We start from the raw sequence: 17,912 nt of genomic DNA on the forward strand, positions 1-17,912 counted from the left end.
ACGGTAGTCCCAAGCTCTAGTGCCATCACAATAAACACACGTGCTGTGTTGAGATGGTTGTGTTTCGAGATGAAGAATTTTAATTATAACAAGTTACCAATAATATCTTATCCAGTATATTCCCACAAATTAGAAACTAAAATGAATCCATTTGCATTAGCTCTGATGAAGAAGATGCTCAATTCTCCATTGATGAAGAATATATTTACTCATTTCTCTTAGTGAAGAATCTTCAACAAACAGAGAATTGAAGACATCTTCATGACAAAAAAATAGTCCATCGACATAATAACGCGACAAACATGGTTTTCTCACTACAAGAAATCAGTGTTCGTTTGTCTAAAAGCTGCGTTGTACCCATACATATCGAAAAGTCTATTATCTGAGATCATATGTCCGTCTTCTCTTCCTGGAAAATTCTCCATTGGTGAAACCCAAGGGCCTGAATTCGGGATGTTAGAGCTAGAGGCTTCTTGATTCCCATTTTGTGAATTATTATTGTTCTGGGGTGAGTTCCCGGCTGGCCGCTTGTTGGATGAGTTGGCTGTTGTCATAGATTGATGCTGCATTTGCTGCTGATTCTTCATTGGCGATTTAGGACGAAGAGCTTCTATTTCAGGTGTGGTGACGATAAGATGTGGAGCATCTGGTGGTGGATTCCTTCCTCCCCCGCCTTGCCAGACTTTCCCATCTTTATCGGCAAAATTCTTCACATAGGACTGAAATTTTCAAAGTCTTTCAGTCAGCATTATAAGACATAAGATCGACAAAGGCAGCATAACACAAGCACGCTAAATTATTTCAGTGCGCACAAGATGAATAGGACAGAATAACTAAGCACATCGGATGTATGCTGAGAAGAGCAGGAATCTCACGACAAACAACAACATACACAGTGTATTCCCACATATTCCCACATAGTGGGGTCTGGGGAGGGTAGAGTGTAAGCAGACCATACCACTACCTCAGGTGAAGTAGAGAGGCTGTTTCCGATAGACACCCGGCTTAGGACCGACAACAGTATAACAAACACAAAACATCAATGCATATAAACTCGTATAGTATGCAAAATAAACTCTCACCGCTAGCCACAGGACAATAAATACTACAGCCACAAGATACCACTAAAAACTATCTATCCGAAACCATAGACATCATTCAACAACACGAACAAGAGACTTCAGACATAAATAAAGAACGCTCCCCGATTGTTACCGACATACTTCACGACAAAATGAATGTTATTTCTGACTTCTCTTCCCCCTTCCCCCAAAATCCAAGAGTTGTTTTGGTGATCAGGGGGTGGGAAGACAGCAAACTATATGTTTTTCATGTCTCATACTTTGAAATAAAATGAACAAACTAAAAGGAATGTTAGCTAAATATTTACCTCTGCACTGAAGTTCGATGAAGATAATCCTTTACCAACAGTTAGCCAGCCAGATCGAATGTTATGGTCTTCACCAAAGAGCTCAAGCCTTCTCCGGCCAAGTGCAAAATGCTCAATTATACGGTACATATCTTCTGGCTTAGCACTTGATCCTGCATAAGGGGACCAGTAGAAATTCAAAGTGAGCTCAGCCACCGTGCATACCCGGTGCAGGGAGACAATGCAGCATGTTATGTTAAGAAAATCATTTTAGGACAGAATTTAAATTAGCAGAGAGTTTACAAGATTAACAAGATTATGTGAATTTCATGCATCACAGGATAGTTTTAAAACTTCCAAACTTATCCCCATGGAAGCAATAGATAGTTGCATAATTTGGAAATAACAAACAAATCAACGACTGCCATAACTTGAACTACAGGAGAAGAAAACTGATGGGTCACTTAGTTGCAAAGATAAAGAACATTTTGGAATAAAATAAAGAACATTTTGGAATAAAATGTGGCTCATCATCGCAGGTATGGTTGAATTTTAAATTTTGGTCCAGGATTATTTGTATTCCACTGTGGTAGTATTATTTACACCACAATCGCGGTAGGATTATTTTTACACCGCATTCAATAATCCCGGAATAAAACAACAAAATGACACATTTGCCCTTCCCCAAAGGTCTTCTTCCAAAGTTTTTAAAGAAAGCCAATATTAAAATTTAAATAAGTCTTTCCTATTTTATCCAGAGTAAAACCAAACACATTTATATTATACCTGATATATGAGATCCTATTTCCAGTCCAATGAACCAAATATCTACCAATTAAAGTATATCTCCATGTATCATAATCCTGACATTATAATCTCAATAGAACTTGTTCACGAACCAAACAACCACATAAGTTTTTAATCAAGATCCATGTATCATAATCCCCACAATATAATCTTAATAGAACTTGTTCAAACACCAAATGACCACATAAGTTTTTGTTCAAGATGTGTTCATACAGATTTCTGGTAAAACTCCAGGTTTCCACTGAAAGGCATATCCAACGCCAAAACCAGCTGAAAGTATAAATAATGCCCAAATTTATAGTGAAAGGAGCAATTCATAAGACAGAATCTCCACCCCATCAGTCTCTCAGCCTTTACAACCCCCCAACCCTTTTTGCCCTGCAATGGAAGGTAACTAGCTCTTGCCTTAGCTGAGACTTAAGGGTGATGACAATAAAAACCTAACACTAAGAACCTACTGTGGTGCTAGACAGAACAAGTGGTAAAATTGAGGTGATATTAGATGGGATTGCAGTGCCTAAATGCAAACAACTAAGATATTTAGGCTCTTTATTCCAGGAGAAAGGAATGATAGATGAAGATGTTACTCAAAGAATCAAAAATCGGATGGTTGAAATGGAGAAGTGATACAACGGTGTTATGTGATTAATCATAGAAGTATGTTTACCAATGTAAAAGGTAAGTTCTCTAGAAAATTTATAACACGAAAAATGTGAATGTTGGGCAGCTTAACACATCCGGGAAAGGAATGTCGCAAATATGTGGATGTTAAAATGAATGTGTAGGCATACAAGATTAAACAATAATAGAGATGATCACATTCACAAGAAGGTTCAAGTAGTCCATTCACGTTCTGCACCGATGGCCGGTCCATAAATTCATGGTGAGTAAAGATGTTAAAACAGGATGAGGCAAATCTAAAACCACATGAAATAAAGTTTCCTCAAAAGACCTGCAATTTTTGGGGCGCCATGCAGACGTAGAAAAAGATATGGCACAATGGAAGAGAAAGATTTATATAAGTATATTACTTAAAAATATGTTTTAGATGATAGCACTTTTATTATAGGTCCTATGCATTCTAGGAGTGGTTTAGTCTTTCAAAGATTTATACATTTAGAAGATATATAGAGCTTCTGATAAGTTTTTATTTGTATTTGCATAATATTGGCATGAGATGAGTTTAAATGAAGGACCGTGTGGTCAGGAAGATTCATAATTTCATACAACCGACCCCAAATTGTTTGGGGCTGAGGCATAGTTGTTGTTGCCATAGGTCAGCCTCAGTAGCTCTATCACTATCTTACTTATATATGAGAACAAACAACTGGAAAGTGGATGACAGAAGCAACATGCAGTCAATTTCTGCGATCCTATATTTCACAATTAACATTTCTACTCTGCACAAAGCAAACCAAAAATCTATAGACAGAGTGCCTGTAATGAGAAAGAACCTACCATAAGGAGGCTCCTCGGCAATAATCACATCTGTGTCAATATTCGCATGAATTATATGGCCATCAGTACTACGACGAACAGTTCCCTTTATGCCCAAAAGGCAGTGCTCCTATACCATGACAGGAGCAGCAGAGTGTAAGTTGCATATGATGGAAAAATAGAGACACAGTGAAAATGAGTGGACAAGTTATGAACCTTTGAATGTTGCAATAAAGTATGGGAATCATGCCGTAATCCTGGAGTTGCATTGGTTTTGTTTGTTTTCACCCAACATATGTCCTCACATCTGCGGAATCCCCACTGCAGAATGGAGAGAAAAAAGTTCAAAAATAATCACAACGATCTAATATTGAAAACTGCAACCAACAGATGCATCTGATTGTGATTGTTGTGCTCATCAATGGGGCAGCAGCAGAATGAAGATATCAAAAGCAGCAATCAACACATTCATGACCATAAAGTGTTGCTCAAATTGTTTAAACTACATACCTTCTTCAGACATTGGCGCCCTTGCTCAAGCCCCACACCATCACCAACCCAAAGGAAAACAAAAGATGGAGTGTCAGCGATTGCCTGAGAATAGACAGTTCAGACCAGCTTAAGGCTCGGAACGGGGAAGCTGACAGTACAAAGTGAAGAACCAACTACTATGCAGTCATTTAAAAAAAGTTCAAAGAATAACAATATAAGTCAAAATAAAAGTTGCTAACAAGTAATAACACAACAAAATTTGCACCTGATCCTATTCGAAAGCAACAGTAGAAGTATTTAGAGTAAGGAACCAGGTTGACGTGCAAAAGTCATACCTCAATTTTGAGATTCATTATTTCCTCAAATGTCCAGTATGCCATATGGTCAGTGACACCAGGAGCTCGATGAGCATATTCCTCCCACGGGGGATCTATTAGAATGACATCAAATTTGGTACCAAAAAACTCCGGGGAGAGCTCCTGCTCATGTAGGTCACATTTGTAATACATGGGAGCCGAAGAGGATTTGACAACAATCTCATCCTTCCTTTGAATAAGTTCTCGAAGCTTGGGATAGTCCTCAATGACACTGGTAAGCTCTAGTTCCCTGATGAAATTTTGGGGCCTCGTGCCAGTGTCTACAAAATTTTGGGAGTAATCATTCTGCTCACCCCTAGAAGGAGCTTTGCCAGGTGGTGCATTAATTCGAGGAGAAGGCATCCAACCTGCATTAGCTTTATCTTTAACCTGTCCACGGCCCCCTGGTATTAGCACATTAAAACTTGGACCAGACATGTTAGGTGGTGCCCCTCTTCCAAGGCCTGGTTGATTAAAATACATTGCATGATTTGGCAGATTCCCCAAGTTAAGGGGAAATACAGGCCCAGGCAGAACAGGTGGAAGTCCAGGTGGAACACCTAGCATATTTATCTCAGCACCTCGGGCTCCAGGCCAAACCACAGGAGACGAAAATGGAGGAATGAAAACACCAGGGGACATAGGAGGACCAGGAGCAGGTGACATGTTAGGAGCTAAAGATTGCACAGATCCAGGTGACGGCATTCCAAGTGGTCCAAAAGGTGATCCCATCATTGGCATTGGTGGTCCGAACTGGTGGCCATCCCTTCCTGTAGGCCTCCCTCTTCCTCCTCTCCCAGTCCTACCTCCTTTAGAACCTATTGGAACAGCTCTATTGAAGGCAGATGGTTCCTGGTTTACAGCTGGAGGTTCTGAACTGGAAGTTTGGCCCCAGGCAGCTCGAGTAGGTGCATCTCCTTTCTGGGCCCTTGATTCAATCTCATCCTTATATGAACCGTCACCTGATGTATCCCTTAAATCTTGACCAGATTGGCCTGACCAATTCATGTTTCTTCCCCTGCCTTCCCAGGGAAAAGCATGGTTCTCATCATCTGGAAGTGGTTTTGCATCACAACCCTGATTAACTTCAGTTGTTCTTGCTGCAGAAGATATGGCCTCCTCCCTACCATAGTCAAATGGCCTAGTTTGAATCTCTATGACATCATAATTCTCATTTGAAATTCCATATTTCGATGAAGTTTTCAAAGCTTCTGTCCTATTCCCATCTTTCCTACCACCAGAACGAGGCCTTTCATTGTCAATCCAACCACGTCTGGGTATTTCCCACTCTCTGCCATGTTCATAAGGTGCCTCACCTTCTTTCATATCCTTGTCAAAAAAGTTCCCTTGCCTTCTCTTCCACCCATCTTTCGAACCATCCCGACCTCTGTTTCTATCACTCCAGCCATCATCCCTTCCCTTCGATTTATCATCTCTCACACCATCTTTTACTAGTTCTTTCCTCCTTAAGGTATCTCGTTTTTCATATTCCATCTCTATGCTTTCTGAGTCGTAACGGCGCCTTCCACTCCTCTCAGGTGTTCTGGACCTATCGGAAGAGTCCAACTCCCTCCTATTTCTCTCTCGCACCCATGAACCGCGGTCATCACCTGCTACCACAGACTTTTCACGGCTTTCATCCATTGGACGACTTGCGGCACTTGTTATCTGTCTATGCTCAACCCTCTCCATGCTCAATTTATCTTCTCGTATAGAAGATATTCCACCATTGTCTTCCTCTATAGCATACAACCTGCCTTTCTTATTCCTCTCGCAGTCAATTCTTGTCTCGTCACTTTCCGGGTATTTATTATTTTTGTCTCCATTTGAACTTTTAAGGTCATCCAACAGCACATGATCCTTTTCTCTGGTGCTGTCCTTTCTTTCTAAAGGTCTAGAATCCCTTTCCAGTGGATTTTCAGAGTCCCCACCTAGAAGCTTCTCACTTTTACCTTTATTTCTTGTCTGGGAACCATCACCATCAGAAAACCTTGAACTTGATTTCTTTCTGACACCCTCATTAGCTAGTCCTCTGTCCCCTGTTTTGTCTCCATTATCATACTTGCCCCCAAGTTCTCCATCCCGATACCAATTGCTCAACGTCTCCAATGTATTCTCCCCCTGATTCCTCTTTGTCAGTTTGGACCGCAAGTCATTTTCAGTCTCATAGTCATCCCCATCAATATCAACTTTGCTTGATTCAGCTGATCTTTTCCGACTCTCATTTCTGTCTACAGTACTTCTCCTTCTTCCGTTACTATCTAAACCTTCAGGTTCTTCACTGTTGCCAGACCTTGACTTACTTGACCTGTATTTTCTCTTATCATCCCCTTCCCAGTCATCGTCAAACTTCAAGTCTGGGTTGCCCTGTTTTGAATAACTCCTTAGTTGTTCAGGGGAAGTCATCAAGAGAGAACCCTGCTAGATTATTCTCAGAACTTCATTGAATGAATACAATAGAAAAGAGCATCCTGAGAGATGAATAGAAATTGGAGAAAATGATTAGTGAGCTAACCTTTCAGTGAATTTAAATTCAAGAAAAAATTCATGATATAAGAGACAGACTAAATCTTAAAAGCATAAGAGGACAATAAGGTACAGTGGGAGGGAGAAATCCGGAGAACAAATTATGCAGATAAAACAGGAGTCTCATTCCAATAGTGACAAGTCAAAGGCGCTAATTTCTTTTTTTTTTTTAAAAAAAAAGGCAAAGGTTCAGATTTTCCCCTCTGGTTTCAAAAATGATCACATTCAACCTCTGTTTCACTTTTCTAACAAAATCCTACCGTTAGCGAAGTTAAAAATACCACTATTTCTAATAGTCATAGATGCCCAACGTGGCAAAGACAATAACAACATACCCAGTGTTTTGAGGGGGAAATATGCAGTATTACTGTAGAGATTTTGCAGCTCTGTCCTGTTCTTGGTACTGTACCATCTTGGTACCATCTGATGATAAGAACTTTTATCCATAAAAAAAACTCCCTATATACGATCATTTTCACAAACTATTTTAGGAAATTACAAGAAAAATTCCAATCAAACAAACCATTTTCCCAAAACAAAATCAGACATAGCTTTTTAGGAAAATTATATGCACTAGCACCTTACAAAGTTAATTGTTTTACTTGGCTGTTGGCTAAAGAGGCAGTACTGACACGTGAAAACCTGAACAATAAAGGTTACCAGTTATGTTCTAGAAATTTTTTTCTGTGGGGAGCAGCTGAGACAATCAACCATCTTTTCCTGAACTGTAAATGGACAGACCAGCTGTGGAGAATGTTCATCGTCCTGGAATTGATCAGGTGCGTGAAACCAGGAAGCATAACAGGAGAGCTAAAATGCAGGAAAATGGATGGCAATGCTACAAAAGGAAGAGGAGAGATGGAAGATTATCCCGGCATGTATTTGGAGGTCAGTTTGGAACGAAACGAAACAAGAGATGCTTTGAGGATGTGCATAACAGTATGCAGAATTTCAAAATGCAATGTCTAGCCCTTTCCTATTTTTGGTGTAGGCAGAAACTATTAGCTCAAACAGAAGATATTTTTGATGTTTTAGACTTTTTGCAGGAAAGAGAAATGGCTACAAGTTGTAAGTTAAAAAAATTATACGCACAAGAAAAAAAAATTATAGTACATTATATTTATACAAAATTTCCATTATGTACGCACTCATTTCCACTAACCTTCTGCCCTTATTTCACTTCATTCATACATATCCTTTCAAATTATCTTGTGTACTATTTGAAAATCACGCACCACAAACTAAACGTTCACGATTTTTCGTATTACCTACTCCTGTAAGAAAACATAAGCATAGCACTACAACTACTAGTACAACTACTAGTACAGATAACAAAACAAATCACTCCTGCCTACTAGCAAGTACGCGCTTGTTTCTACTAACCTTTTACCCTAATTTCACTTCATGCAAAATATCCTTTCAAATTATCTTGTGTGCTATTTGAAATCATGCACCACAAACCAAATGTTCACGATTTTCCGTTTTACCTACTCGCGTAACAGAAAATATAAGCATAGCAGTACGACTACTAGTACGGACAACAAGATGAAGCACTCCTACCTGCTAACATGTACGCACTCGTTTCTACTAACCTTCTACCCTAATTTCACTTTGTTCATACATATCCTTTCAAATTATCTCGTGTACTATTTGAAAATCACGCACCACAAACTAACCTACTAGCACGTAAGCACTCGTTTCTACTAACCTTCTACCATAATTTCACTTATATTCATACATACACTTTCAATTTATCTCGTGACTATTTGAAAATCATGCACCACAAACTAAATGTTCACAATTTTCCGTATTACCTACTCGCGTAGCAGAAAACATAAGCATCGCACTATGACTAGTACAGACAACAAGACGAAGCACTCCTACCTACTAACACATACGCAATCCTTCTTACTAACCTTCTAACCTAATTTCACTTCATTCATACATATCCTTCTAAATTATCTCGTACTATTTGAAAATCACGCACCACAAACTAAATGTTCACAATTTTCCATATTACCTACTCCCGTAACAGAAAACATAAGCATAGCACTATGACTACTCATACGGACAACAAGACGAAGCACTCCTACCTACAAGCACATAAGCACTCCTTCCTACTAACATTCTACCCTAATTTCACTTCATTCATAATCCTTTCAAATTATCTCGTGTACCATTTGAAAATCCACGCACCACAAACTAACTGTTCACAATTTTCCGTATTACCTACTCGCGCAACGAAAAAACACAAGCATAAAAACTCCGAATTTATCGAATGCAATAATATTTTCCTCAGGCGATTATTGGACAAAAATTGAATGAGAAAATGGACGTAAACTTACAAATTGGAAAACGGAATGTGACCGGATTAAGTGGAGAACTCTTCGATTCCGTCGGATTTGGAGGCGGGTGACGGCGTCGACCTCCGGCGACCAATTTCACGGTGTTGGGGAACAAGTGTGGAGAGTAAAAGAGGAGGAACAAAGGGAAGAGACGGAAAGAAAAAAAAAGGGGTTAAGGATCCGAAAATAGATATTTATAAAGGGTATAATGGGGATATTGGCAAGTGGTTAGGGGTAGTTTCGGTAGTTAAATTTGTGGTGCTCGGACGAAAAAATGTAGGAGTAAATAACTGCTTTTAATTATTTTATTTTATGTTTGATTGATCGAATTTTTAGAAATTAAGTTTCGTAAAAGTGAGAGAAATGACTTTTCTATACCATTAAGAAAAGTAAGCTTCACAAATAACAAGACATAAAGTGAAAGACAGAAAATAACTAAAAAAAAAGATAATTCGTGCACTAAAACCTACGGTATACACTTACTCCTTATAAATAATTGGACCACAAAAATCTATTATTCCTGGTCTTCTCCTCGGATCAGGTGCACTCGTTCCATCTATTCTAGTTTATTTGGTCTCAATTTCTCGACTATTGAAGGCAGATACGTCCTATCTCGTTTGATATTATATATTACTACTATATAGAAGAGCGACCAATCAAGCACCTCTTGGTCGTCATGTGTGCTTGGGTTCAAGGATAATTTAGTCTTTCCACGAATTTTTTAGTCGGTTGTTTACGCTGTTACTTGTATTCATTTTCCATTATTTACGCCGCCTCTTCTCGCAGATATTGATCCGCTGTAATTCTCTTTTTTTTCATTCCATCTCAACTGAATTGGTTTTTTATTTGGCTCTTTTTTAACTACAGAGATTTGAGATAATGAGTTTTACTGTTTCAAATTTCAATTTTTCATGTGCTTTGGGTGGATTGTTAGTTTGAACGGTTGAAAAATTATTACTATTAATTTATGTCATCTTGTATTTTGCTTTTCATCTTTTTAGTTTTTTGGTCAAGGATACTTTTCTTGGGTATATGTGGGTAGTTGCATAGAAAAGGGAATACTTAAGTTGTCTTAGTTCTTTAATTAGGTTGTAGGTTGCCGCTTGTTCATTTATATTTCGTGTTGTATAGATTCAATCTGCTCTTATTTGTGCTTCTTGGTTGGATTTAATTATATGATTTGTTTGAGTTGAGAATTTAGTTTGTTTTCTTGTGCAATTTGTGCCTGAAAAAACTTTCTTATTTTCCTATTTGTGATGAAAATTTTCACTTCATTGTTTTGTTGTTATTCTAATTTTGTCGTTTCTGTGCTCAGCCTTTTGCGTGCTTTCTCCTGGAGTCGCGCTTGCCATTTATGAGTTCTCTTCTATAATTGCTCTGCTTTTGTGTTTTATTGTTTACATGTCATAAATTGATCGTCCATCCAAAATAGAACGAACAAATTAGGAAGGACGGATTAATGAATATTTCAACAAACTGATCTAAACGCAGAAAGAAAACGCTGGAAAAGTGATTGACCGTCAAGAAAACTTGCGCCAAGAACAACTGCAGTTAAAATAAGGAATCTAAGCGAAGGGGACAATTTCTGAATTTTAAATTGCATCTCATGCCTTCTTGTTTGTGGTTCCGATTAGGTCCACTGTTATTAAACTGATCGGAACCACAAACAAGATTGAAATGTAGATTAAGTATCATTAATTCCTTAACAAATCACAAGCATGCCTGAAATTTATAAAAGCATTTTACAACTTTAAGGTTACTGATTTTGAAAGTGATGGACGTAGATTCTTATTCTAATTTTGATTGTTACTAACTGTTTCTCGCAGGCAGACCTTTAAATTGCTATTGTACTTATCTACAAGTAAGAAACAATTTTTTTGGTTACTGCTTCTGATATGCTTAATCATTTCACTTTCCTACGTTTAATGACTTGCATTCTTACAGTGATATCAGCAAGCAATTGCTTGGTCCTCACTTTGATCCTCCTTCTAAAGATGAAATTAGAGCCTTGATGCAGGTATGGTGGTGGTTAACTGATTGCTCAGTAGAATCATTGCAGTTTTAGGTATAGCGAACCTGTTGAATGTACTGACTTGGAGTGGAGATTGCTTTATGGCAGGATGTTTAAGAAAGTTATCATATTGTCAAACCAGAAGAATGTAGATTTTGTCGTTGAAAAATGAAATTTGAATTATTTTTGGTAATAAGTTTTTGACTTCTTCGCTTCCGTTATTTCTTTTGCCTACAGCAGCATGGATACGTTGAGTTATGACGGTAGAAGTAAACTCAAGATGCTTGTTAGGTGTTAGTTATGTTATATGTGAAGCTTTGTTTAGCATAGTTATAACACTTACAAAATCATGCCTAATTGTGATGTATACAATTTTTTTCCTTGTAATATTAGTACTTTCTCAATATTTCTCACAACACCAATATACGTTTTTCACTTGAATTATTGGGCCCGTGCCAGCGCGGATTCTTCCATCTAATATATATATATATATATTTTTATACAATAGAAAAGCTGGTTTCGACCCACATGCTTTTCTATACATACTATATTATCTAGTAAGGGTAATTTGGTAAGTTGATAATCAATATTTATTACTTACCCATCATAAATTTATACCAAACGCTTGGCACTTTCTTAAGCTTAACAAATTTTCTACCACACACATATCATGTCAAATTTTCAAACGTAGAGTGTTGGCATTACTAAATTCGCCTGACCATTCCAGATCTTCAATATTACCGCTTACTCTGTAAAAAAAAAATAAAAAAAATCTCAACTCTTGTGATATTCTCTCTACTGAGTAAAGAAAAAATTTCAATTCCAGCGATATTCTTTGTCAGGTATGTTTGAGTAAATATAATTCTGGATCTGATGAAATGGATCTGTTGTGAAGTTAATCTGTTATGGATTTTTCGTAATCTACTCTTTGATTTCCGTTCAAATGGTTTTGTAGCTTTCATGTTGTGATTTATGTATAAATCTTGTAAAAAGATGAGAAGAAAAAGGTTTCTTTTTTGTTGGAACTGAAATTGATTATGTGCTTTAGTTTTTTTCTTGGATTTGTTGGTACTGTATGTATCAGTCAGATGCAGATGTAGCTGAGTTGAATATGAGTGTGGAGTGTGAACAAAAAATGATTTAAGCTGAGTTTCTATTGGAAACTGCTCTCTCTGGTCTCCTGCATAGGAGCGTAACTGTCAACTTATTTTTGTTTTTCCTTCAATCGTTTATGTCGACGAAGGTGATGGCTGAACCCACAATCGCAAAGGTAAGTTTTAAGGATTTGTGAAATTGGGGTTTTCCAATTGTCGGTGAAATTACTGTTTTTCATTAGCACTTTTCGATTACTGATCTTTATATTTTAATTTAAAGAAAAAGTAATTTAATTAATGAAAAAAGACAAGTAAAATGAGAAATTAAATTAGAAAATTTGGGACGGATAATTTGAGACGGAGGAAGTATTTAATAGAATCATTATTTATAAACTTCAAAAATAAATAAATTCTGCTACTATAAATGTTGTCGATCTATTCAATATTTAACTTTCATCCTAATATGCTAGCTAGGAAGGTGTGAAGGCTGTGTATTAGAGATAGAAGGTTAGTAGATAATAGGGTACGTTATCTTGATTTTCAAAGGTGTGAAGGCTGTGTATTAGAGATAGAAGGTTAGTAGATAATAGGGTACGTTATCTTGATTTTCAAAGGTACCAATCTATTCGGAAATTGTGGGTTGTGTCCCACGTTGGTGGAATTAGCGTTTGTGTTGTGAAAGACTCCATCAATTTGAAAATTGTGAGTTGTGCTTTGCCGTTTAGGTACTGGGTTTTAAAGAAAAACTATGATACAGCATAAAATAAATGTTTGGCTTAAAACTTAAAAAATGTTCTCTCTAACAGTAGGTTTGTGTTTTTGGTGTTGAGAACTTTGTTTTCTGAAAATTGGGTTTCTATTGCGGAATTGGGTTATATATTTCTCCTATATTTAGAGCCAAAAGCATTAGATCCTTTGGTGTTTCTTTGTTGGTGCTTGGGCTCTTAAATTATGTCACCGAGTGCGCGTTAGATCCTTTAAAAGTAGTGCATTTCCACAGGATTTGGTACGAGTGCGCCCGTACTTTTTGGAGAATCGAGCAGCTTAGGAATCAAAGGCTACTCTTATGCTCTCCGATTGAGGTATACAATCAAATTAAACCCGAGTTAGTGAAATTTGCATTCGTGCTGTAAAAAACTGCTTTCATCTTACACCTATACACAAATCTGTCCCTTGGATTTTAACCTAAAAAATATTCCGACCGTTGATTTTGACCTTATTCTTATAGAGTCTTCAATTTTCGCTTCTCATTCTAATGTAGGATTCACCATAAATGTCATGTGTTAATGTACTTCGTAACTCATTTGTTTCATCGCCTAAAGTCCATTTCATTTTCCAAAAACAAGTTATACAAATTTTCGATATTTTGGTAGCAAGATCAATGAGAGATTTTTCCAGAAATTTTGTTTTCCTTTTTATCGATGAGAGATTTATATTGTAGATATACCTCGTAATACAATGTGTTAATCAGATATACCTTTTTAAATACGATATTGTAGAGATACCTCGTAATACAACGTGTTAATCAGATAAATTATCAGTTAATTAGATTCAGTTATCTAGCTTTTGATTATTGCATAGGTCACTACACGAGATATATGGATATATACATATATTCGATTGGCTATCATGCTTTCAAATACGTACTATATACATCGATCACATACATGATTTTATTACCCCATAATATATATCGGTTAGTTTATCTTATGTTATTATACCTTCAACGGTATACTATATATCACCTTGATCGATCGATAGCATGATATCATTATATTCAATATATAACTGAATATATTTTGTTAGCTTTAATTTTGACTATGTACTACGTACATCAGTGCACAAGAGATATACATACATATATATAAATGTAGCTTGATTTCAGCACCAAGGGGTTGTTTGGTAGAGTGTACAAGAATAATGTAAAATATAGTGTATTAGTAATACCTGTATTAACAATGCTTGTGTTAGCTATACTTGCATTAGTTATGCTTGTATTTTTCTTATGCAGTGTTTGGTTCGATGTATTAAAAATAACATGAATTACATAATTTCAAAAAAAAAAAAAGAATTTTTTTTTTTACATAATATCCTCAATATATATGTTGAAAAGGATGTGAAATTTTTTCTGAGAGATAATAGTGTCTTTAAGCATGTTAATGCATGCATTAGATCGATTGTATTACTACTGTCATGGATTTTGAGGTATTAGTAATACATACCTCAATACGCAATAGGGATAAAAAAATATACCAAACAAGGTATTACTAATATACATTAAACTAATGCAAGCTTTTAAGTTTTTACATCTTTAGTGGAAAACTTTCTTTTGGAATGAAATGAGCCTGAAGGCAGCAGAATGAATATAGAGGATTTAATTATAAACAACTATTCGGGGTGGAGGTGTAATGAGGTTGAGAGAAGAGTAAAACCTATGCTTGACATTGAAAGAAGTGTTGATACTTCAACAAAATAGACAGAGGTCTCATGAGAGTACGTCTACAATAATAGGGATTTTTGAGATTTTCACCAGTTTGATATTTCATTCTCTCTCGAAATGCAATAGCTGCTTTCTGTCGAATTGATCAATCAATGGCCAATATTTGTTATTATTTTTCCTAAATTTCTTGCAATGTTCATCATAAACTTGTATTCTTTCATGCAACAGATCTCAGTCATACATTTGTAGAGCCCAACCTGAGGATGCATCAACTCTTTTTTTGTATTTGTGTAAATTATATATACAGTACCGTGTGTGGATATATATGTGTGTGGATGTATGTATATAAAATGTGTGTGCTACAAGTTTGTTCCCCTGAGCTCAATCGTTCTAATTAAAATATTCTACTGCACAAACTTTCTACTTCAAGATAAATTCTAAAACTTAAAAATTAAAATCCACATGTTCTACGGGCCTTGCACTTCTAGTATATATATATATACACACTCCCCCGTCCCATTTTATGTGTCATCATTTCCTTTTTAGTCCGTCCCAAAAAGAATGTCTATCTTTCTTTATTTGGTAATTATTTAAAGATACAATTTCACTTTTACCTTTATTGGTCCCACTTAATTAAAAATAAGATACTAGCACATTTTTTGATAAAGGACAATTTGATAAACATTACCAAGTCTTTCCTTATTTCTTAAACTCCGTATCCGGTCAAATGGTGACACATAAAATGGGACGGAGGGAGTGTATATATATATTTCATCTCGTCCGATTTATGTTTGTCTATTTAGCTATTTTTAGTCATCCTCTTTTGCTCGTCGTATTTTTCTTAGTTTTCTTCTATTGTATCTATTTGAGTGGTGGTTGGGGTGATAGATGTTGGACTAGGGTTATGTCATAGTTTGGGGTCGGGGTTGGGATCAGGTCTAGGTTTGAGTCGGGGGTTGGGAGCGAAGGGGAGTAGGGCTAGGTGGGATAAGGGTGCTTCTAGGTTGAGAGTTGGGTCCTGGAACATAGGGTCGGTTCAAGGTAAGTCTATAGTATAATGTGTCTAGGAAACTAAATTTGTAGGCACTAAGGCGAGAGATGTTGATGGATATAAGTTGTGGTACTCGGATAGCATGAGACATAGAAATAGGGTAGGTATCTTAGTAGATGAAGAACTTAGGGAGCAAGTGGTAGAGGTTATAAGAGTTAGTGACAGGTTGATGTCTATTAAGTTGGTCATTGGAGGGTCTACGGTGAATGTTATTAGTGCCTACACTCCGCAAGTAGGTTTGGACGAGGAGGAGAAGAAGGACTTTGGGAGGTTTTGGATGAGGTGGTGAGGAGCATACTAGGCACTGAAAAGCTTTTCATGGGAAGAGATTTCAATTCACATATTGGGTTTTTGTCGAGGGGTTATGATGATGTACATGGCAGGTTCGATTTTGGGGAACGAAATGAAGGAGGAGCTTTGTTTTGGAATTTTCTAGGGCTTTTGGATTGTAGATAGCGAATTTGAGCTTTCCGAAGAAAGAGGAGCACCTTATTACGTTTCGTAGTTCAGATAGACTTTTTGCTTTTTAGGAAAGGGAATAGAGCGGTATGTAAAGACTACAAAATCATACCTAGCGAGAATCTTTCGACTCAGCATAGGTTGTTGGTGATGGACTTGGTTATTAATAAGGGCAAAAAGAAGAGAAGTGTGGAGGCTCGACCCAAGATTAAGTGGGGTAGCTTGACTTTGGCTAGTGCTTTGGAAGTGGGGGAGAAATTGAAGAGTAGGGGGCTTGGGAGAATGGAGGGTGTGTGGATAGTATGTGGGAGACGACTTCTAGTTGCATTAGGGAGACCGCTAGAGAGGTGTTGAGGTTGATCTGGCAAACATCGAGGATACTGGTGGTGGAATGAAGAGGTTAAGAGAAAGGTGGAGTCTAAGAAGGTGGCTTATGCTAAGTTGGTTGAGAGCAAGAATGATGAGGAAAGACAGATGAATAAGGAGGAGTATAAGGTAGCTAGAAGAGAGGCTAAGTTAGTGGTTACGGCGGTTAAAGACAACAATTTTTGAGAGCTTGTATGCGACTTTAGAGGAGAAGGAGGGGAAAAAAAGTTGTATAGGCTTGCCAAGGTCAGGGAGCGGAGGGCTCGTGACCTTGACGAAGTGAAGTGCATCAAATGAGAGGGATGGTACAGTGTTGATTGAGGATGCCCTCATTAGGGAGAGGTAGCAGTCCTATTTTCATACACTTTAAATGACGAAGGGGACAAAGATTTTGTGTTGGGGGACTTTGAGAAATCTGAGGAGTGTCGCGACTACCCCTGGGTGCCGCATTTGGATCTACATCTATTTGGGATGGGGTGATTGAGAAGTTCGAGAAAAAGTTGGCATCTTGGCAGATGCAATATCTTTCAATGGGTGGGAGATTGACACTGATTAACAGCGTGTTAGACAGTATTCCAACTTACTATATGACTCTATTTCCCATACCTAGCAAGATATTGAAGCAGCTTGATAGGATCAGGAGGGATTTCTTATGGGAGGGTAACAATAAGGATCACAAGTTTTACCTGATGAAGTGGATTAAAGTGGTAATGCCAAAACAAATGGGAGGATTGGGCATAAAATATTTAGCACTTCACAACAAATGCTTACTCATGAAATGGATATGGAGGTATACTCAGGTGGATCAAACTCTATGGAAGGAAGTAATCAAGGCAAAATATGGAGTCGAAAATCATTGGTGCTCCAAGCTGTCCAACTCCCCTTTCACCCATAGATTTCCATGAGAACTTTCTGAACTTTGTTAGCTCCCTGGTACTAGTGTAGCCTTTTGTTTTTGAGCTAATGTACTTTTGTCTTTCTCTAACTTTTGTACTATTCTGCATCTTCTTGATGCCAGTAATGCAATTTCTTATTAGTTCATCAAAAAAAAAAAATGAACACAAACCAGTTGGAAGTGAAACAAAAATAGAACATAAGTTTGAAAATAACGAATCACGGGGCAATCCTTTGAGGGTCGCGAGGGAAAAGTGATGTCTTG

General features: G+C 37.3%; 1 protein-coding gene and 1 long non-coding RNA gene across 8 annotated transcripts; one reads left to right on the forward strand and one right to left on the reverse strand.

The window, feature by feature from the left end:
- Nucleotides 1-129: 129 nt before the first annotated feature.
- LOC107871490 (N6-adenosine-methyltransferase non-catalytic subunit MTB) lies at nt 130-9,519 on the reverse strand. 4 transcript variants are annotated; one of them, XM_047412893.1, is made up of 8 exons: nt 9,333-9,506; nt 7,323-7,410; nt 4,441-6,932; nt 4,124-4,207; nt 3,830-3,934; nt 3,635-3,743; nt 1,391-1,542; nt 130-719 (listed from the first exon to the last, which is right to left on the reverse strand). In XM_047412893.1, the coding sequence occupies exons 3-8, from the start codon at nt 6,865-6,867 to the stop codon at nt 315-317; spliced, it is 3,282 nt and encodes a 1,093-aa protein (XP_047268849.1). In that variant the 5' UTR covers nt 6,868-6,932; nt 7,323-7,410; nt 9,333-9,506; the 3' UTR covers nt 130-314. The 4 variants fall into 4 exon arrangements, with proteins under 4 accessions (XP_047268849.1, XP_016573931.1, XP_016573930.1 ...); XM_016718445.2 differs by lacking the exon at nt 7,323-7,410 and adding an exon at nt 7,648-7,752; XM_016718444.2 differs by lacking the exon at nt 7,323-7,410 and adding an exon at nt 7,648-7,825.
- Nucleotides 9,520-10,966: 1,447 nt separating this feature from the next.
- LOC107872713 lies at nt 10,967-15,262 on the forward strand. 4 transcript variants are annotated; one of them, XR_007055613.1, is made up of 3 exons: nt 10,984-11,193; nt 11,277-12,185; nt 12,428-13,779. It is a non-coding gene; the product is annotated as an uncharacterized LOC107872713 (long non-coding RNA). The 4 variants fall into 4 exon arrangements; XR_007055612.1 differs by adding an exon at nt 14,449-15,262 and having other exon boundaries at nt 11,159-11,193; nt 11,277-13,519; XR_007055611.1 differs by adding an exon at nt 15,106-15,262 and having other exon boundaries at nt 11,159-11,193; nt 11,277-13,519.
- Nucleotides 15,263-17,912: the final 2,650 nt, after the last annotated feature.

This window comes from Capsicum annuum, chromosome 5, assembly GCF_002878395.1.
Source record: "Capsicum annuum cultivar UCD-10X-F1 chromosome 5, UCD10Xv1.1, whole genome shotgun sequence".
Lineage (NCBI taxonomy): Eukaryota > Viridiplantae > Streptophyta > Magnoliopsida > Solanales > Solanaceae > Capsicum > Capsicum annuum.